The 23,631-nt window shown below is 30.9% G+C and overlaps 1 protein-coding gene across 1 annotated transcript; it reads right to left on the reverse strand.

Moving 5' to 3' along the window:
* Positions 1 to 17,007: 17,007 nt before the first annotated feature.
* LOC11444621 (internal alternative NAD(P)H-ubiquinone oxidoreductase A1, mitochondrial) lies at positions 17,008 to 21,101 on the reverse strand. The gene is made up of 9 exons (XM_003608146.4): positions 20,953 to 21,101; positions 19,272 to 19,901; positions 18,906 to 19,119; positions 18,628 to 18,788; positions 18,466 to 18,531; positions 18,207 to 18,370; positions 17,997 to 18,111; positions 17,502 to 17,681; positions 17,008 to 17,355 (listed from the first exon to the last, which is right to left on the reverse strand). Exons 2-9 carry the CDS (start codon positions 19,848 to 19,850, stop codon positions 17,200 to 17,202), a joined length of 1,635 nt encoding a protein of 544 aa, XP_003608194.2. The 5' UTR covers positions 19,851 to 19,901; positions 20,953 to 21,101; the 3' UTR covers positions 17,008 to 17,199.
* Between the last annotated feature and the right edge of the window lie 2,530 nt (positions 21,102 to 23,631).

Here is a 23,631-nt window from a genome sequence, read left to right on the forward strand (position 1 = left end):
GACGGAATTTACGACAAAAAAGTTTTGTGGCAAATTATTCGGGACATAAATACTTAATCCATCGCACATTTGAAACGGATTTTGGGACAGAAAATAGTAAATGTTCAAACGGGGGATTATTTCATTATGTCCTAATTTTGTGACGGACATTGTGACTTAAAGCATTTAGTTTTTTTGATTATAGTTTGGGACGGAATAAGGCAATATAATCCGCCCCAACTATTCAATTGATATTTTTAATCAAATCTCCTTCCTCCTTTATTTTGAAAAGAGAAATCTTAATGAGTGTCTCTGAGACACTCTTAAATCATATAAGTGATAAGTATTCAATTTTTGAAAATCGAAATATTTAATTTTTTCAAAAATAATTTGTATTCGTTAAAAAGCAAATATTTTGGAATGTGTCATAATAATTTGTATCAATGATTACAAAATAAGAATTGGTAATAGTCTTAATGTTTGGTTGCACGTCCAACCTCCTCAAACGCAAGTTTGTAGCTTTCAAACGTGATTTCATGAGATTTGAAGATGTTCGGATCTGAGTTGAAAAGTTGATTATGGAGCTTAAACGCAATTATATCTGAAGCAACTATTCCTAACTTCTATTCCTAGCTTCTGGCCAAAATCAATTATTGAAAGCCCTTTGCAAAGTCTCCACTTTGCCCTTGTTTACAGTGCCTTGCTGCTTCCGTTGTTACAGAAACCCTTATTTCTCAATCAATTATCTCCACCGCAAAACCAAACTCACACTTAATTGTAAATAAGTTCTCATTCAATTTATAAACAACATATTCATTTGTCAATACTAGGGTTAGATATAAATAGTATGCATTGTATCTCTAAATAATCCAATATATACAAGTTACACCAATACATACAAAAGTCATCTCAAATTGAATGAGAACTTAAGAAATAAATGCATACTAAATCAATAGTTCAATAAAGACATTCTAGAGCATCAAATCAATTTTAAGATGACTTCAAGAAATAAATTTTCTCACCCCTTTAATGTCAAAATCAAATCAACTTTGTTTTTTTTACTAAATCAACTTTAATTTAAACTACTATGTCACTCTCAATCTCAACTATGAAATTATACACACACTTTATAATTAATTACCTATACATATGATCGGTGTTTGAGTGTAAGATTCATGTTTATCATTTGAGACTCGATTTATTATGATCTTATTCCTATCCTAATTGACACTGTAACTTGATTTAACCCTCAATTGCGTGCACGAAAGTAAGAAAATACAAATTGCATGCTGCCGAAAGCTAATCATAAGTCATTTCATATTCATGTTGCCATCATAAATATTAGTGACATTCCGGGAGATAAAAAAAAAAACAAGAACAGTTTACATAATAACATGAATGCTGATCCTATTTTTGCTTTAGTAACAATGATATTAAGTGCTTCTTACTTTTTAGATATGTATACTATGTTCTTTTATTCCACATGACGTGAAGAATATGCAAGTATGATCTCATCAACTCCGCTGCTTATTAAGAAAAATTTGAGTCAAGATTAAGAGAAATTCTTAATTATTTATGTTTGTTTACTATCTATAAAATCACCTTTTTTATAAAATAAAAATAAAAATAACTTTTTAATTAGTCCATCTGTTACCTTCTTATTTTTGAAAAAAATAAAAATAAATTTTGGGAAAAACTAATCCTAATTGAGTTAAAAAAGTTTTTTTTTTTAGAAATTCTAAACAAGCACTATTATAATAAAAACTTATTTTTTGATAAACAAAATAGATTTTTTAGTTTTAAAAAACCTAAACCAAACGCACCTTTACTTAGACGGCGTTAATTTTTCAGCAGTGTTTTTTTACGCAATTTTCCAATATTGTTAATGACTGAAAATCTGAAATTCCATATTTTTTTGGTTTTTGAAATAAATGTGGGGAGATATATGGAAAATAATTGTGGGGGAGTAATGCATTATAAGTAAAAATCTCATAATGCATTCATAATTTCATGAAAATTTCTCTAATAACATATCACTTGATCAGGCCTTACTACTAAAATAAATGAAAATTGCTCTTTAGATCCACCACATCGCTGATAGGCCCCCAAAATTCTAGAAGTGTCCTTGTACAGTTACGTTTCAAAACTTACGAAAACAACTTATGCAATGTTCATAAGCTCTTCTTAGTTTATTTCCATTAACTTGCAGGATTGCTTATGAAAATAACTTATAGCTCCTATGAAAATGGATTAACTTTAATTTATCTTTTGTTAGAAAAATAGCTTATAACAAACACTTATATGTGATAAGAATTTATGCTATAAACCGGAAATTAAATTGTTTATCCAAACAGAACCCATATATGTAGGACTTGTGTCTTAGCTTTTTTTTTATTCCTTATTAATATTTTCGTTGTTACTAATTAACCACATTCCAAATATCAGAACTACGTGGTAAAAGACCATGGAAATGTTGCTTCAACGCGGGTTAATATTCACACTATCCTCAGTCTCTAACGTTAGTATGTGTACGTTTGTGCCATGCTTAGGACCTATAACTTTCTGATTCATTGCTTCACCATAATGTGGAATTATTGAATACCATAATTAAACCAAAGCAAAAGAAAAGGTGGGAAAACCAAATCCTTTCAAAACTTTGGAAAAGAATCATTAAGCAATGTTCTATATAAATTAATGTTGTCATAGGCTTCGAATTAAATAATCACACAAGAATAGATTACTAAAGGCATAGTATCATGAGAGGTAAAAGAATTAATATATGTTTAAATACAATTTTCTTAATATATTTTCATTATTTGCATATTCATATTGAATTTCAATTCTATAAATAGGAAAATCCAGCAAGCTATCAACTGAAGTGCTTACATAGAAACTGTTTTGCATGTATGAATGAATGACAAATTTAAAAGAATGGATATAGATGATATTATGAAACAATTATGTGCTCTTTAATGTTGGATAAAGTTTACATGAATGCTTTTTAGAAGTGTCTTCCCGTTGACCAATGGTGAGGCACCATGTTTACTTATTTTGGCTGCTAGTCTTTCTCCTAAATCCTATCTGTTACTTTCTTTTTCAACTTTTTTCTGACTCAATAGAAAAAGGCACATACTAGAAAGTGAGTTGAATCTTCTATAATTAACATTCATAGTGCCTTATTGGAATTACCATGATCTGGTTTCATGTTATTCACAGTTGTTACGATATAACTTACTTTACTTGGGGTTAAGTTCTATATTATTTCTATTTCGTAGTATTAATGTCAAATTGTGTCTTTATAATGTGTTTGGCACATGTAAACTAACTCACGCGGGGTATAACACCCAAAGAACATTATAAATGTGTCCTATATAAAATCTCATTGGTCTATGACTCTGTTTCTAACAGAAAATGTTGAAGGTTAATCACTTTCGTCAAGAATTTCAAAATAGAACTACAAGCAATAGGAGTTCCGCTCCGAAAGAAAGTAACAACAAATCAAAAGTTGTGTTCACAACACGGTTTGAGGATGTGTGTGCTAAAATGAAAGCGGAAACAAAACTGGAAGTGAAATGGCTAAAGAATGCGGAGGATTGCCGCTAGCATTAATCACGGTGGGGAGTGCCATTAAAGTAGGCGATGAGACGTTAAAATGTCACACAGAGATCTAAAACTGTCAAAGATCCAATACATAGAGGGCTGTTTTGTATTTTAATTAGTTAGGGAGCCAAAATCGCAACTTTTAGAAACATAGGGGACCAAAAGTGCAATTAAACCAAATATTTATTGATGATTTTTTAACTTTCTCTTTAAAATCATATGGACTTTGCATTTGAGTGCAGGTGAGTTGGTGACTATTTGTGTAGTTACTGCAAGTCATATGATTTCTTTGACAACTAACTGGACTGTCTCATTTTCAAATACTGAGTCTACAGCAATAGTTGATAAATTTTTTGATAGTGTTTGTTGTAGTTCTTACATCCTTTGGAGATATGGAAGGATTGATTACATAGCAATTTCTAATCAATCCTTAATTTGTAGTCTTTTTGTCCCATGCCTCATCCAAATTACAATTTGTCCTTTGGTTCAATTTGTCTTTTTCTTGAGATTTTTTATTTGGTATTGTTTTTTTTAATTGCTGGATCAATCTGAAGCATTTTTTGGACTTAATGTTGGAGTATATGTTGATGATTAAGCTGTAATTCCTTGACATCTTTGAACCTAGCAAAAAAAGTAGTTCTTTTTTCTCTATGCTTGATACATGTACCATTATAAATGATAACGTGGAAGGAGGAGTCACCAATGAAGCACTATGACACCAACAATGAGATGTAAATGAGCTATTATGTTTTGACTAGATTTGGAGCTGATGCTTGACTGCAAATATGTATCTCGACTCTATTTGGTCTTTGTTTTTCTTCTTCCAACTTACCAATGTTTTTTTTTTTTCAAAGTTCAAAATTGAATGGGAAGGACTTTATGAGATATATGGCAGGAAAGTCATTCATAACACGTTTAAGAGTTCCTCAAACTTTTAAATAGAGTGCCAAGAATTGAGTCCCTAATCTGGAAATGCAACATATTTGTTTAGTTTTAGTTAGGTTCTTTATCTTACTTTTAAATTCAGTTTGGTCATAATATAGTCTCATTTTTTATTCATTTAGTCCTAATGATCCTTTATTTTTTTCAAATTGTTCTTTCACTTTTATGACAAATTTAAGGATCATGAGTTGTGAGGATTGCAACATCAAAAGGTAAATTTTGTTGAACATGTGAGGGCAGAGGTGTCTTCTTGATAGACTACAATGATCTTTTGTTGAAGATAGATATTGACTTTTTATGTTTTTGGAGTTTTCATTCTTTACTACATGTTAAAATTACATGTCAACTTTATGTAGCAATATCAAAAGTTACTTTAAAGAATGGTCTGAAAATTTTGCTAATAGACGAAGATGATATTTGCATTGATAGTACTTCGAATGTAGTGTTTAAAGAAATATTTCATAAATTGTAGGCATGAAAAACTTTGATTGTATTTGTGCTCAAAATGATGACATTAAAATTTGTAGTTGCAATTGTGCTATTCAAGATGAAACAATAGATGAACTGAGTGAAAGCAAAAAAACTTCAACAATCAGTAAGAATAATTCAAAGATTGAGGTGATTGAGGAATCATCCGTTAAAATGGACAAATTCTTCATTCACAGAAAAAATGATAAAAGATCTTAATGTTAAAACAAAGACAATCATAAAACAAATAGAAACAATGACAGAAGAAGAAAAAGAGGTGATTCTAACTTCAGAGATCAATTTGAATTCGAACAAAACTACTTATGATGCTAAAAGATTAGAATTACAAAAAAAATATTTTGCAAATCTTAAAAAGAAGATTTGTTCGATTAATACGTAAATTCTATTCTTTTTTCAATGAAACTTACACAACAAATTCCATTTTGATAAATAAGATTCATGCTCTCCTTCTTTCTATTAATAGTAATTATCTAGAATTTGAAGAGAAAATAGATCAATTTGATAGAATTTTTTTTGCTTTTGTCTACTACATTTACGATGTATATGATCCGTGCGGCAACATGGATGGAAAGTTTAATCTAGTAACCAAGTGTAAAAATCTCTCCACAAGATTGATGCATCCAATTCGGCCCAATCATGACAATGTCTGGAGGAGAAAAAATCTCTCCACTTCACTAATTATCGTTTTAAAAGACAACATGTCAAGATGTCTTTGGAGAAATAACATTTTTTAAAATAATATTGTTCATTTTAAAGGAGCCGAATCCATTATTATAACTAATTAACTATACGTAGTCGTACTGATGAACAATTAATTATCGTACTGTTCGCATGATCATTAACACATCTTTTATTATTTTAAGATCTAGTGCTGGGTTGAAAGAAAAAAATAATTTACAGAAGCAAGCACTACTCTTGACTGAAACCTAGTGCAGTTTATCTGACCAAGATATTTTCAATGTCTGTATGCAATGTATATATGTACCATCAAAGATGATATAAATTAATAAATCAAGGCGACTTCCCCACTTATTTGGTGTCTATTATGATTAATTTATTTTATTGACAACAAAACACTGAATCTGCACATTTTGTGTCCCCATGTTGGGTTTTATCAACTAAAATATGTCTTTTTCAAAATCAGGTGAAAGCACTAATTAGCCATTAATTAAGAATAAGATAGAGGGAAGTGGAGCAGCCTGGTATGTAGACATCATTCCTTCTATCGATCAATATCAATGAGATTCTACATATGAAAAATATGGAGCAGAGCCAGCACGCTACAAAACAAAAACAGTTTCGATTTTCAAAAATATAAAATAAACACAATGGAATTCTCAACTATGTTAATTATTTGAGTTTAATCGGTGTGTTGTTAATGTAAACTTTATTTAGATGTTTATTCAATCGGTATTCTAGTAAGAAATTGATAATTAGTTTTAAGACACAACCATAGATCAATAGATACAAATTATAGCATATCATTTAATAATAAGGGTTAATGGTGCTTTACCCCCTGTAATATAAGTTATTTTTTGTTTTCCTCTGTAAAATATTTTTTTTGATTTACCTCTCTGTAAAATTTTTTTTTTTTGGAATACCCCCCTAATAGGTCATAAAAAAACGAAAAAATTCTGGCAAAAAAACAATAAAGTCGTTTTTTTATGACCTATTAGGGGGGTATTCCAAAAAAAAAAAAAATTTACAGGGGGTAAATAAAAAAAAATATTTTACAGGGGGGAAAATAAAAAATGACCTATATTACAGGGAGTAAAGCACCATTAACCCTAATAATAATGATTCAATAAGAAATTGTGTACCTTTGATGATTACCCTGATACCATTTAGCACCATAATGTTCAGAATAGTTTAACTGTCTGATGAGATGACGTTTAAATAGCTAAACGGCTAAGGGCAGAGACCTCTCATTGGGCTTAGCTAAATGGTTCAACCCATCACGGTCCATTTAGAAAGAATAGTTCAATCACCCATATTCATCAACTAATTAGTGCTTAACACAATAGACCATAATTTACATTATGATATTTACTTATAATAATTGATTATTGTGAATCCATAATTGATTAATTAAATAATTAATCAAACAGAAATTTCATATTCTTTAGAAAAGAAGAGGTTAAACATTTTAAAAGTAGTCATCAACTCAATGTATTAAGATTAGGTTAAGATGTGATGTTCAACATATTTATATAATTGTTTTTGATCTAATGTAGATGATCATCCAAATCTCCCTCATATAATCCAACACTTTGTAAAGTTGAAATATCATCTAATAACTCTCAATTGTGATTATCTTTATGTTTCAAAAAATTGCGTTGAGAAATGATCAATAGTGCTCAATTGTGAGTTATTAAACTTCTCTAAGCTAAGAAACCCATATATGAAAAGCAAATCATAAACATAAATGGATAAATTGCAAAAAAAATAACGTGTTTGCTTAATTATGTGTTACATGAATAGTAAGTATATTATTTATAGATAACACTAGTTCTACCAGCTAAAATATTGTGTTCTACGGAATTTAGCCTTGTTCTTTGTTAAAAGTATGTGGTGCTCTACATTTGACTTGATCTACCCTTCTTCAAAGTGTTCTCGGTTATATCTATCCACTCATGCTTCATCTCTTTGGAATGTGTCTCCATGTAAATAGTTGTTTTAATTAGTAGCGCTATAAATATGAAACATGTGTAAACGTCAAGTTGTTGAGTTCCACTTAGCTTTGACAACTTCTAACACTCTCATGACCTACGTGAACCTTTGTGGACTTGAGAATGACTCATAATCGACTACTTTCTATTTGTCTAACCTTCAATCGATCAAGAAAATTTGTCCAACTCTAATTCAATTGTTTGTCTTTATCGGCTAGCAACTTATTTATGTTTAGAAGTAAGTATAGTCTTATTAAAGAGTGTCTCAAAGACATTAGTTAAAAGACTCATGATAAACATATTCATACTAAAGAATGTCTTAAATATAATATATTTTTCATAAAATTTATTTATTTTTGAGGGAACATGAGTTTATACTATTTACATATTTATTCGTTTTAAAAAAAAAAAAAAAAAAAAGTAAATCTTGAGAGTCATGAAACACCGACGAATGGTTCCTTCCTTCCTCAAAAACAAAAAAGATTCGATGTGTCCGTACCGTAAAACTATGACCACACCAAGACATAGTCAAAAGCAGTCAAAAACCAACAAAAGAACCAGTGGCAACCTTAATAATTTTAGCTCAAAACAAGGGTAGTTTTGACAACCTCATTCTATATATAACCAAACGTCAACACAACACAACTCAACTCACTCAACAACACATCACAAAGAGCTCAAATTGGCATCTTCTTTTCTTTCTTCAATAAGCAGAGAAAATCACGATGGGAGGTGCAAGAAGCAATGGCATGATGAAGAGTGGAAGAAGAAGCATCCCTCAAAGAAATTCTAGGCGTCCAATTCCAAAAAGAGGACAAGTCAAAGTTGGAATAGTAGTTGGTCTAGCCAACTCTGTTGCTTCCATTTTCTCTCGTGGCAAAACTAGTACTAGGGGGTGTCCTCAGTAACTATGTTCGTTCACAACAAAGTTTTGATCATCATTTTAGTGGATTTTGTACAAATTGGGGCGTTTAATTTTTATAATTCCCTTGCTTTGTTATGTTCTGTTATGTACAAATCTCTTGTTTTGTTTGGAATGACTAATGAATGAATCTGTTTGGTTCTTATTTACAAATTTCTTGTTCCTTGTTTATATATGCAAGCTAGTAGTAAGTTTACAAATACAAAAATTAACAAGTAGTTTACTAATTTGAACTGATTGTTTGAAAGCATTTGTTAAAGATGTTACCTAATTAAATCAAGATCAAGATTTGTGACAATTAGAACACAACTACATTAGGTTGATCTAGTTAAAATTTGAACTCTAGCTTGAGGTCAACCATGAAACGAACAACAAACTTTCACATGGTTTGCAATTTTTACATTTTACTGTAATTTATTTAACTGACTGTGAGGTACTATAGTACATTTCACCCGCACGTGCCTTCCAATTTTTTACTTCTGATATTTTTTCTGCTTGGTCATAACTTAGGTAATGTTTATCCAATCTATTGCAAGTTGCAACCATCCCCGTTTTATAAACACAATTATTGTTTTTACGTATACTAAGAATGTATTTAATGTATCAATTTGATCAATCAATGTTTCTAATTTTTTTTTTTATCTTCTAAAACCCTTTGTCACATTATTTGATAGTACATATGATTAAAAAAAAAGATAAATATATCTAATAATTTGAAGAAAAAAATATTTTAAGACATGTTTTTCTTAAAATGTGCTTATATTTTAGGACATAAGTAGTACTTTTTTTAGTTTCTTTTGATTTAATTATTTTAAAATAAAAAATTATGTTAGAAGAAATAAATTATCAATTTCACCAAAACAACAGAACAAGAGATTTGTAAACAAAATAAATCATGAAAATATGTAAATTTTAGTCATATTTTTTCAATTAGTTGTGCTAATTTTATTGCTGAGTAGATTTCTTGTAATGTGAAATCCTTGTTTTCTTTTTTCTGAAAGGGAATCTTTTTAAAAAAGCAGGATAAGGATAATGTTAATGTTAATTGCAATGTCAAGCTGTGGTCCTTCAAATTAATTGCATGACTAAGCAAAACAAAGCGACATTATGCAACAAGTTGTCGTAAATATAATACCAATAATTGGTATAACAATGGATTTAATAGCTGTCACTCATGTTTTTTGCAATCTTGCTGGTTTTTCTATCCTTCAAATCTAATATTCTCTCAACAGAATCCGACATGGTTAAAACAATGCAGTATTTGAAAATTAGTACGATTGTATTTGTACTTAGTACATTGTATTTGTATCAAGGACTTGCTCTTTCTTTTTATAGAAAAAAAAAAAAAAAAAAAAAAAAGGAAGATTCAGTGCACTGCAGTTGCTCTCTGAATTCAAATCTACATAGTAGATTTTCTCTCTTGTTATTTTCCTCCTTTTTAATCCTTCTTTCTCACATTTTTCTAAAGTCTCTTTGTCGCATTCACATTAGTCAGTTTTCTAAAGTCTTTTTGTCGCCTTCACATTGGTCAGTGATGAACATGTGCAAAAAAGTGTGTACAAAAACGAAATTCTTATCTTTTTCATGTGTTCACATTAAATGATTATCATGTGTGGTATAACACTGAATAGTTAATACTACTGATCTTATGATAAATACATCAATTAGTAATCATGCCTTTATCTAGGCATCTCAATAAAATTAAAGAAATGATATTTGTACAACCACTTTTTAACACTTATATAACTTTCATTCTCATACTCATATTATATTTTTACTCTCTCTTCCTTTTTCTCTCTCCATTATTTTTGATTAATGAAAAGAGAAAAATGAGATTGTCATACAAATTGTTAACAAATAATTGTTCAAATATCATTGCACATAAAATTACTTCATTCCTCTCAACATAAGTGTTGCAAAGAAAAAATATTTTTAAATAAATTGCATTTTTTTTAATATACTGTAACATTAATTAATAATTAATTTATCACAAATTTATATTTTGTATATATTTATATATAAACATGAAAGACTCTTAGTCTTAATAATCATTTTTGGAGTTGTCCTCGTGACTCAGCTCAATTGGTATAGACAATGTATAGGTATATGCAAGGTCCGGAGTTTGAACTCGGCCACCACCAAAAAAAAAAAAACATTTTCGGAATTTTATTCTCTTGAGAACAAAAATATTGGAGATTTTGAACTTAAAAACTTGTGGTAAAAATCACATATGTATTTTTTTCTTTGATAGAAAAAACTCATTTATCTAATCTAATCTAATCTTTTTTTTTTTTCAAGTAACTTAGTGGTTGGAAAAATTCACCTTAAAGATAAATAAGTGGGGTGTCTGGGATTCGAACCTCCGACCCCTGCATATATTGTGCATTATCCCTTACAAAATGAGCTAAGCTCATGGAGACTAATCTTTTCTTTTTGTCAGGTAGCCTAATGGCTAGAATTCACAAGGTGAATAAATGGGAGTCCGGGGTTCGAACCCCGACCTCTGCATATAATAATGTATTGTCCTACCAACTGAACTATGTTCACGGGATTTCATGAAAACTAATCTAATCTAATTAATATAAAATTGAAATTTTGGTATATATTTGGATATGTAGGAAGTAGTTATCACAGGGCAAGATATGAGGGGAATTATGGCCAAAGGAACCGAGCTGAAGTGGGTTGCAGCTGCTGGGGCTAGGAAGAGGCATACTATTAGTTATAAAATAATTTTTTATTTTTTTTAAAATAATTAGATATAAAATCGTAATCAAAGAGTACTTCCTCTATCTCGGATTAACTGAGTCAAAAGTTCATTTCACACGTATTAAGAAAAATGTATAAATGAATGAAAGATAAAAATAATTTTAAGTGTATTTGTTAAGTATTGGTGCATTTTCCACTATTATAAATGTAAAGTGAAATATATTACTACATCCGTCCCCAATTATAAGACCCTTTTGAAAAAATAATTTGTCCCTTTTTATAAGACTCTTTTGGTATTTCCAAGTCCATTAATTATTTCTTTACCAACATACCCTTATTTATTTTGTATTTTTTTTCTTCAACCAACAATAAATATTATATTGAAAATATAAATTAACTCTCTCTCTTAAGGATAAAATTGTAAAAACAATAGTAATTATATACAAATTTAATACTACAACCAACTTTCTTAATCTCCGCGATTTTGATAAAAGACTTCTATATTTAGGGACGGAGGTAGTAAATTGGAAAATGAAAGTAATATTAATTAGAGTAATAAAGGAAAAAATAATTAATATTGTATTGAAAAGTAAAATAACTCAGTTAGTTTAAAACATTTTTTTTTTTTTTTGTAAGTGGTTCAGTTATTATGGAACGGATGGAGTATTATTTAATTTGGTTATATTGATTAAATAATGATAGTGTTAGATAGGGCCATGAACTAAAGCAGCCAGAAAGGACACCGAAAGAGCATGTGATTCTCTAAAATCATTAACCGTTTATGTGCCTTTAGCCTTTTACAAAAAAAATTGAGCAATTGGGCACGTGGTTTTAATGCAACAAATTAAGATAAAGTAGAGTACTTTGCAAGCAAAGGTTTCATTATTCTTTTAGAATTAACCAATAATTTAATTAATTAATCACATCACATTATACTAAACCCGCAGCCTGCTGACTGGCTTGCTGGCCTTTAAATATAGCCGGCATTAGGGACCCCCACATATTGTCGTCTACTGAACTTGAAATTGAAATGCATGATGTAGACATATTCTTTTCTATTAAATTAGTGTAGTTGCTAATTCTTTCCTTTGGCCATTTAATATCTATGACAGATATTATTGATGCCATCTTGTCTTGATATAATCCTAACAAACAAACAAAATTTAAAAGTTTTTGTAAAAAAAAAAAAAAAAAAAAAAGTTGTAGTGATATTTGGTGGGTTAAAGTGCTTGTTTGAATCTGTAATATCTCTTTTATATGCACTTAGTATGTTAATTACTCCTAAATCTTTTGGAGAAAGAAAAAGAAACGAAGAAAATATTTTAAAAAAATAAGTTTTTTTATGAGTTAATTAAATTTTTAGTCCTTATAAATATTCATAGTTTTGTTTTTAGTCCCTACAAAATAAAATCATATTTTTTAGTCTTGTGACATTTTTCTTAAGCATTTTAGGGACCAAAACTGTTGATGAAAATTTTTGACAGAGACTAAAAGTGCTGATGGAAAAATTTATAGGGACTAAAAATACTGATGTAAAATTTTATAGGGACTAAAAAATGTGATTTTATTTTGTAGGGACCAAAAACAAAACTGTGAATATTTATAGGGACTAAAATTTAATTAAACCTTTTTTTGATCATGTACAAATTTGTACACGTTAAGAAGTTCAACGTAATAAATTTGTATTTATTTTTGGGTCTTACTAACAAGTGTCCTAAGGGTACTTGTTAAGGAAACTAAAAGTAGTAATTTTGCATTGAAAATTATAACTTTTTGACTTTTAAAAATTTGAATTCAACACTTTTCAACAAATTATATTTATTTATGTTTTCTTAACCAATGCCTCAAGGACACTTTTTAACATTTTTTTTTTTTAAGAAAAATGTAAGTTTATAAATATCAAGCGTTAAATTTGTCAAAAAAAAAAAGTATCAGAGGTTAAAATACTAGTTAATTTTTACTATATTCAAAGTTGCCATATAAATAAATGTTGAAATAACATAACTCTAAAAAAATATAAGACAACTCTAAAAAATTACAACCATGCATTTGTTTACTGAATAATTATTGAGTAAACATCTTGACAATTGATTCGTTTTCCTTTGCTTTACGGGCCTTTGTTAAAAGGATTTGCTCTAGTTATCCAGTGTTGACCATTGACTATCTTGTTCATAAAATTAAAATCCATGCCAATAATTGTTTTTTTTTTTTTTTAAGGAAATACCAATAATTGATTGTTGACTTTTGGTATGATGTAAACAAAACAAAGTACGCTTGTATTTATGTTTTTATTTAGGATTTTGTTAACAATTGCCCTTAATGCATTTGTTAAGGATATAATAATAAAAATAATTGAAACTTTTATGTATAAAAAATTACTTTTTAATGTTTCTATGTGTTGAATACATAAATTTCAATAAAAGATTTCTACTTTAAACTTCTTATCATGTTTATAGGAGTACTAATTTGTAAATTTTTAAAGTTTAAATTGTTTTCTGTCAATATTAAAAAAGTTAAGTCTAACCATTTTAATTACGTATTTAAAAGATTAAAAATAAAACAAAGATATAAAATATTTATTTTGTAACTCGTGTGAGTCGCTTCTTTAATTTCTGAGCTAACAAGGGTACTTCTCTTTTTTTTATCAGTTGTTACTTGTTTAATTGAGTTTTAGCTTAATCCCTTCAATTTAGTACTTTTTCTTTTTAATTTACTTCCTGGCTTCATCAAAACAAAGCAAAAAAGTTATGAGCTAACAACACAAATGCAAACAAAAAATACATGTTATTATCAAATAGAATACCTGTCATTCAAAATAAAAATAAAAATAGAGTATATCTTAATGCAAATTTTCTAGTAGTGCGGATTTTTCCATTTTGAACTAAGAAACAAAATAAAGACCGTTTTCTTTAATAAAAAAACTAAGGATAAATGGATTTATGCGTGGTGTAAGGTTAGGGGTCAATATCAAACAAAGAGAAACAAGCACTCCATGTAAATGATACTAATAAGGTTGGATATAACTTACAAAGAAAAACAGTCAAAATTGGCAACAAACGACCAAACAATAAAACAATTCAAAACCCACAAGTTCACGACAACATATTTAATTGAGACACAAACACAAACATAAACTATATTTTATTTTTCTTTAATATTTGTCAATTTTAACATAGTTTCATCTATTTAATAATATTCAAGAAGATAAATACAAACTTTACAATCTCAAGGACAGCACTAACAAGTCTATATAAGTAATGAGTAAGTGAAAGAGTGAAATACACAATACATCTAGCTAAAGAGAAACCTTTTGAATCTTGTTGTGTGTGAAACTCTATTCCAAGAAGATGAAGGCAAAGATGGGAGTGGTGGTGATAACTAGAAGGGATTTGATCTACCAAAGTAAGTTATCCAACAAGAGTAATATTTCTAAGAGCCGTATGATCCCCAAGAGAGGCCAAGTGAAAGTGGGGATTGTGTTGGGATTGTTTCATAATGTCTCCTCCATCTTCTCATCAAGATGTGTTCACTTATGAAGGAATTAATGTTAGAGTCTTATGTTGTACAAAAGCTACTTGTTAGTTTGTTAACAATTGGGAGGTGCAAGGAGTAAATGGTATGATGAAAGGTGGAAGAAAAAGTTTTGTTCTGTTGATATGTATAAATATATCTCTTGTTTAGTTTGGAATGACTAATGAATTTGTTTGGTTCTTATTTACAAATCTCTCTTATTCTGTTGTTTATGCTTGCACAATTCAAGCTAGTATATTTTGTGTTTAGAACCACTTGCAATGCATTGTCCAGAAGTGAAAATGTACTACATAATCTGAAAGTTGAAGTTCATAGCCATTTCCTGCATCCTGCATCTTCACCTCCCTGTTTATAAAAATCATAAGCAAATTCATTTTAGAACAAAAATCTCAGCGCACCCAAAATTCAAGTAATTGACCCGAAATTCATTGTATGGATTTCACCCTAGGCTTTATGCCGTTTCTGAATAGGATCCAAAGAATTCACTTAGGGCCGTTTGTTTCATGGTTACAAATTGAATTCCCAGAAATCTAAGATGGGAATCATTTATTCCCATGTTTGGTAGACATGCACCCAAAAATAATCCAGGAATGAATTATTCCTGGTAATTTTCTTTTACACTATACTGCATTGTTTTTATTCCCAACAAAAAGGGTGGGTTTTATTTATTTGAAAGACCATTTCTACCCTCCTAAATAACCGCAATATACTCACGTTTTTTGGTTACATATCACGTTTATACACCAATTTATGTGCCACTCATAATTTTTTCTTCTCTGCACTAATTTTGCCATGGGACAGATCATACGACTTTTAATATTTGGATGTTTAGGCGGTGCACTTTTATTGGAGCAATAAATGTCACATTGTTTTTTCTATTATTACAAGTCATATTATATTTTGATTGCATCAATAAAAGAAAACATAGATGAATTGATGTATGAAATAAAAGTATCAAATAATTTATAATTTGAAATAATAGAGAAAATTGAAGACACATCTCTATTACCAAATATGATATAAGGGTATTTTGATAATTATATATATTTTTTAAAAATAATTTCCAGGAACTTAAATTTTCAACCAAACGTAGTTTTTGAACATTCCTTGAAATAAAGTTCACACCTTTTATTCCTAGAAAAAGGTTAATCCTGGTAATAATTTTGGTAACCATGAAACAAACGCTCCCTTAGGACCTGCTTGAATCCACACTTACCTATAAGCACGAGACTTATGCTTAAGCTATTAAAGAAGTCATTGCAAAATCGACACTTACCTATCAGCACAAGTTAAAACAATGATGGCAATGCGACAAGGGTATTCTTGCTCAATAGCATATGTATTTTGTTTTGATAGTTTCTTTTAGTCTGGAATTGCAATAGTTTTTTGGTTAGTGCTTGACAGTTAACATTTCTTATAAAGCTTTGTTAGGTTGCTCTAGCAGATATTTGAATTATGAATTCTCTCGTTTGGAAAGGGTTCTGTGTATTAACTGTATATGATGATTTTGTATATGTTAAGAGGACTAATCCGAGTCTGCTATATCTATGTCTTGATATATTTTAGTAGTACATGGTTTCAAATTGCCCGTATGTAAAGTAATTTTTTATTTCTGTTAGTGACATTGATTACTTTGACCCTGTTTTTGTGCAAATTTAATTACAATGCGACTGCAATTGAAATCCTTGCTTTAGTATAAAACATGAGGAGACATTGGGAATCAAAGTCTTGTTTAACGTGGATCTTTGATTGCTTAGTTGTGAATCAATGTTCTTTAGTTTGGCCAAGCAGAAATCAAAGCACTGAAACATTGTGATTTGTGAACGACCCGGAGAAAAGGTCGTTTAAGTGGCCATATCTGATTTCCATTTTTGTTATATTCAATTAATTTCAAATTTTCAAAATTAGTTTCGCCTCTCATAACAACATTTTGTGCAATCGTAAAACAAAACCTTCTCAAATTTCGTAATTAAATCTAAGTGACACTAGATTAAGCAAAATATCTAATTGTGTAGGGCGGCGCTCTATAGTTTAAAATACTCTTCATAGAGTTAATAAAGGGAACATATATGTACATTTCTGGGAAAAATGTTTTCCTATCCTATATAAATAGAACACTTTGAATCACTTGGTCTTGTTTTAACCTTTTTCTACTTTACAATGAATCAATAAAACATGAAAAACAAATTCTGGTAAAGTATCATATTTATCCAATCCAACTTTTTTATATCATCATGATATGATATAAGTTTTATAGTGAATACAGAGAAAGAAAAAAAGAATGCATAGGCTGACCACTCAACCAAAATAATGTGTCAAAAAAGTGGATTGATTTTGTGGTTAGAATGTTGCAGCCAAAATTCAACCTATCCTGCTGTTGTCTCTGCCAAAGACAAAAGTAGTTCCCCAGTTTACTGCCACGTAAAACCTGTTCCTCCAGCTCAGCACACGTGTAAGATACGCAGAACGCCATATCAGCCAGCTGACAAAACCAGCAAGTGACAATCCCTTTGCATCCTATAACACAAGATACATTTTATAGCACAAAATCAGAAGCTGTCTTTTGAGTTTGCTAATTTCTGTTTCTTTTCATTAAACTCCACAGTGTAAATTAGACATTAGAGATAGAACTAGATATAGAAACTTTCCCATTATATTTGTACCTTGGATTGTCGTAGATCAACAAGTGCCTTATAGGCACCTACTGATGCCATGCTCCCCATATGTTTATACACAAATTGTTCTCCAAGTGTGATGCCATCTGCAGACAAAGCCTTTCCTCCATTCTGCTTCCCAATTTTGTTGAACAACTCTACAAGGAACTTCCCTTGTCTTTCAGCAACCTATCAGTGACCAGTGCATAGGAAAGTATACTCTTCATCAGTTAATAAAACAGAGACAACATTGATGTTTTGCTTGTTTTTCCAAATAGAATGAAATAGAAGCTTTACTACTTCTGTAGTACTATGCATATGCATATATTATGTCATTAGTATTACTCATTCATTAGCCTGTCAAGTAAAGCTTATTAATACAGTACCATTTTTACATTGGATTAAAGGACAATATAGATTAATGTCGGCTTAACTTAGTTTAGGTTTTTTCTTGATCACTTTATCCATATGTACTGACAAAACATCATAGACAATAAGGCTAACCTGAGCTAAAGCTGGAAGGACTGGCCTTCCAGTTTGTTCAAGAAAACCAGCACAATCCCCAAGTGCAAAGACATCTTCCACAGATGGAACACGCATCCATCCATCAACGCCAATTCTGTATCATTCAACAACATTAATTAAATTAAAACCACAGAAATAAAATGAGCAAAAGATTGAAACATTTTTTATTTTAAATCTGGCTTCACATACCTTCCACCTGGAGAGCTTGGAAGATTCAGTGTTTTGACAAACTCAGAGGGTCCAACTCCTGTGGACCAAACCAAGAGACCATAAGGAACTTCAGTTCCATCACTCAAAACTATCTTTTGGGGATGCACCTCCTTCACAACACCCCGCATAAGACAAACTCCAGACTGATACAAAAATTGAATGTCTTAGTCTCATGTATAAACTTGACAGTTCATCATTGAAGATTGGTATATACATGATCAAAACTCAAAAGGTTTACCTTTGTCAAGTGCTTCGTAGCATACTGTCGAAGGCCAACATCAAAGGATGAAAGTATCTCATTTGCCTAATTATGAAAAGTTACACACAGTGGTTAAGTACGTGGTTAATATATTTAACAACCTCAGCACACAAAATAGACTTCAATATATAAATTAGATACCTCAATGAGTGTGACATGAATGTAATCTTTGACATGAGTATAGCGCTCACGAACATCTCTAGTGATGAAATCACTCAATTCACCACTAAATTCCACTCCTGTAGGACCACCTCCAATAACTACACAATGCAGCAGACGTTTCTTTTCTTCTTCTGATATGCCTGTCATAATGAAAAACTTTTTCAGCTTAGCCTTTGACAAAAAAACAATGACAACTTCATAATTATTATAACAAATTCAGCTTAAAACTAAACTAAGTATGGATATGAAAAACCCACCTGGATTTTCAGAAAGCATCAGATTAAGGAGAAGTCTCTTCCTTATTTCTTGAGCATGATACACTTCACGAAGAAAAAAAGCATGTTCCTTTACTCCCTTGATACCAAAAGTTAAAGGCTCAGCTCCAGCTGCAATTACAAGCTTGTCATATGCAACTTTGAATTGGTAAGGCTCTTTAGATAATCCACCGTTGGTAACTGCCTCGCAGTAAACCTGTTGACATGAAATAAATTGACTAAGCATTTCAATAGAGAGAAAAAAAACTTTGTACAAACATAAATTTATTAGTCTTTCAATTTTTCACATTGAACATTCCATTGTAACAGTACAGTTTTTCTAAAAGAAGGGTAAGTAATTGTACTCACTTCATGTTTGTTTGTGTCGACTCCAGTGCAGGAAGCTAAAAAGAAGTATGAGTTGGGTTCCTTTGCTAGTGCATCCTGTATTCTACCAACAGGCTCAGCAACAGACCTGAACTCAAGAGTACCAACACATGTTGAAGCCAACAAAGGAGTGAAAACCATATGATTCCTTGGTGATATGCAGACAACATCGTAAATCCTTGTGTCTAGCCCTTTAAGAAACCGACAAGCAGCCCAACCGGTACCGAGAACAACCACTCTAGGCTTTTCACCTGGTTTTGTTGCCTCTAGTCCTGCATATCTTGTCGGATCATCTTCGAACTCTGACTCAGATTCCTCTACAACTCTTTGTGTGTTAGGGAGCTGATGGAATGCAGTTCCTGTGATTCCCCTCTTCGAAAAATTCATGTTGTTCTGTTCCTTATTTCGAGAAATATACGAAAATGGTCCATCTACATGGGAAGGTAAGGAGCCTTTGGTTGTATATGTTCTCTCATTGAACATATTCTTCTCATGTACATTACTTCCAACAGAAACACCTGATCTTCTCAGGTTGCTTCTAGCAATCCTTGCTAATGCCATTGTTATAGAATCAGTTCTAGTCACAATGCTTTATACTACTTTCTAAAATTTCTGAAATCAAAATCAAAATTCAAAAGTGTTAGTGCTACAAAAAGAATGAGATTTTTTAACAAGAAATAGCAAACTTTATATATACAAAAAGTGAGTTGCAAATTGGTTGCTTCAGAACATGAGCACAGACAAGAAAAGACAATTGAGGATTGAGGAAAGCAAGAAAATCAAATTGGTTGCTGACAAGTTGGCAGCCATCATTTCCAAGAATATAGGACAAGAAAAACAAAAGGTAATATAGCTTTGATCAGCAGTTATTGACAGTTACAAAGAATGAGTTCCACTAAAATTTATAAACTCTAGACAATGTAAATGACACATTGAATTTGACACAGGTTTGAAACATGTTCACTTTTTAGGGAAAAGTGACTACTAAAAAATGAGTTTGTCACAAAACCCTTAAATTTGAAATTTAGTATTTTTTTTTTTGTTAACAATGTTATTGATGCGAAATATCAACCAACTTTGCTGAGTACTCTCTAGCGAGGAATCTGGCTGGCCACCCATCGTGGGATCTCCCCTCCCAACCACATTTTTTCATCCAAAAAGCTCAAACTTTGCTTAAAGGATCCAAGCCTAATTTTTCACTCGGACCAATGTAATAGTAGTACATTTCAAATTTAGTAATGTTAACATGTTTTATGTAAAAAAAAAAAAAAAAAACTGCGTTGTTGAATAATACTCATGGGTAAGGCTACTAAATCCCTAACTTTAGGCCTACCTACAAAAAAATACTTTTCATTAAAAAGATCTCTTAACAAAAAAGGTCATATTAAATCTTGCTTTAAACCTCGCAAAATTATTGAGCCGGACATGTCGAGCGTGTTAAAGGCTAAAGGACGATCATAAACCAGAAAATTGTGGTTTTCAAAATCATTTACAGAGTGAAAAAAATGGTGCAATTTATGGAAAGTCGTGATCTTAGATTCAAAATCAGGCGATTGAAATATCAAGTTTCAATGACAACAGAGACCAAATCACAAGAATGAATAATAGTAATTATGAATGAATGACATTATTACATTTTTATGGTAAAGAAAAGAAACGTAACCTTTTGATTTTGATTTGCAGTAGAAGGGTTTATGTTTTGGTTGCGGAAGGAGGAAGATTGATTGAAGAAGTTTTTTCACGCTGTGTTGTGTTGCCCTGATATGACAAATTCTCGGTATTTATTAGGTTTGTAATAAGGGTACCTACTATTAAAAGTCACGAGTGTTATTTATTCTATTAGTTTAAGGGTATAGTATAGTACCCTTTTGATTTCTCATGTGCGCCGACTTGAGACCCAAGAAATAAGGGTGTTCTAGAAGGTCTGCCCCCACTAGCTATCAATGCAAAGAACAACAACATGAATTGTGTGTTTTACATGAGTATGATATAATTTCTAAATTAATTAATATTAATAGTATATTCTGTTTATTTATATTATTCTTATTCTTATTATATCACAACTAATTATGTGGAAGCCGTCATGGGGTGTGAAGAATTGAAACAACACCGTTTGGGGGTTGCAAAGACGACGATGTCCCTGTTCAATGACTTTCTTTATTTGGAAAATGAAAATGAGAGAGACGTTGTTGGGTCCGGTCATTCCAATCAATTTTGACTAAATATGGAAACTTCCATTGTTTATTCATTCATGAAGGAAGCAAAGAATGTGGTCAAAGAAGGTGGTCATTAATAAAAAAATTCGAGCTGGTGGGGACGCGGTTCAACAACATTTGGTCTTTCAATTACGTGCGGGTCCAGTCAAATGAAAAGGAGTTTATTGCTCAATTTTTTGTTTTCATTCGTCTCTCATGTTACTCCAGAAATATTGGAAATTCTTATGAAAATTGATCTCTTGATAGTAGGACTAGGATGGTGGACAAGCATCTCAAACTTTCCAAAATATATTTATAAGAGTTTGAATGGCAATTGTTTTAATTATGTATTGCTGATACATGTATTTAAGTACAACGATATGCCTTGGCATTAAGAGATAACTACCTAGCTTATTCTATGGTAACAACTTTATCTACAAACAGCTGTGCAATTCAAATTTGAAATAATAACGAGATATGTATGACAGATCACTATCCTTAACATTAGGATTATTTTGTTGGTCTAACAATATTCAATAGCGAACGGTGGTTACGAATCTTTTACATTAACAAAAGAGTTAGGATGCTATTGTAGGGACATATGCAATATCAGAAACCAAAATTTTCGAAAAGTAAAAATATTCAATACATATTAAAAATGTCATAAAGGATAAATGATTGATTAGATATTAGTTACACAATGTACATCATTCATTTCAAACAAAAAAAAAAATGGTTAAAAATCTTCAAAACGTCCTCCTCTTACATGCGACTTGATACTGAGTCGTTGAGTTTGTTTCGTCGACAATCTACTACAAAGTAGAATAGAGGTCGTCATCGTATGAGGTACCACTTGTCATCCCATCAAAGCATATGGTCCTACCCTCCTGACTACATATAACGTATCCACAACATCCCTTGCATGATCCTCCTCTATCAAGTCCTCCATATTTGTTGGCTTAGGTGGTTCTCCCTCAAATGGAGCACTAGTTATACCCTATAAAACCAGGAAATGTAATCCTCTATGTGTTACCATTGTGTCTATGGAAATAGACCATGTTCATCCTCATGTATAACATGTAGCAAAAAATATTGGAAAGCTTGGTCTACATGGAAGACATTAATATCTGGTACGAAGGAAGGATGCCTCGAAGTGGTCTACATACGACCATATGACCTCATCGCCCCGCTCTGAATGAAAAGTGACAATAAACCATCTTGTGGCCACACTTTATCCAATCGAAGTACCAATAAATTTCTTCGCACGAAAGTGTTTGACGATATTCTTCATAGAGGTTGAAGATCACGTAATTGACCTCTAGACGGTCAAAGAAGGGTTTGTCATTATCTTGTGACTTATGGACCTTGTCAGGAACGAACCATGAAGCATGTGGCATGTCGATAGTATAGTTGGGGTGGACAACATATCGATATATACCGATGAAGTGATCCATAGCCTAGACCTAAAACAAACACAAACAGAAACACATATTATAAACACAAATACATATTAAATATATATATATATATATATATATATATATATATATATATATATATATATATATATTATCCTCCAACAGAGTACAATATCTTAAGTACACTTTTCAAATCTAAAGCTTTGGTCTGATGATCCTCCAGATAGAAGAGCAACATCTTGCTCTTGGGACATTTTTGCTTGATGGTTCACCAACTTACCATGAATAGGTAAGTGAAAAGAAATAACACATCATCCAATGAGATGGTCTTTTCACTAACGGGGAGGTGAAATCTGATGGTTTCTTTATGCCATTACTCTGTCAAAGTTCCACATATGGGGTTTGATTTGTTTAAGTTTGAAAGCAATGGTGTTTGGGTGTTTCGTAATTAACTACCAATAGAGGTATTTTTAGGCGCCTAAGGATTAATTTATAAAAAAAATTGTCATCATATGTGAAGAGGCCTTTTGGGCTTTCTCGCCCGTGGAGAGTATGACACACACTATTTTTGAACAAAAACAAAAGTGTGCATAGTTTTTGAAAAATCATTAAATAAATTAATCTTGATGGTAAAATATGTTTTGTCAAACAGATAATTTTATCCACATTTTGTTGATAAACAATTAAGAATTTTCCAAATATCTTTATTAGTAATGTTTTAAATAATAA

The sequence above is a fragment of the Medicago truncatula genome, chromosome 4, assembly GCF_003473485.1.
Source record: "Medicago truncatula cultivar Jemalong A17 chromosome 4, MtrunA17r5.0-ANR, whole genome shotgun sequence".
Classification (NCBI taxonomy): domain Eukaryota; kingdom Viridiplantae; phylum Streptophyta; class Magnoliopsida; order Fabales; family Fabaceae; genus Medicago; species Medicago truncatula.

Excerpts from the sequence above, each read along its gene's own strand:
- LOC11444621 (XM_003608146.4), bottom strand. The coding sequence starts at position 19,850 with ATGGCATTAGCAAGGATTGCTAGAAGCAACCTGAGAAGATCAGGTGTT. Across the intron at positions 18,112-18,206 it reads CCAAGCTCTCCAGGTGGAAG|AATTGGCGTTGATGGATGGA; the intron begins GTATGTGAAGCC and ends TGAATGATACAG. Across the intron at positions 17,356-17,501 it reads TTGATCTACGACAATCCAAG|GATGCAAAGGGATTGTCACT; the intron begins GTACAAATATAA and ends CTTGTGTTATAG.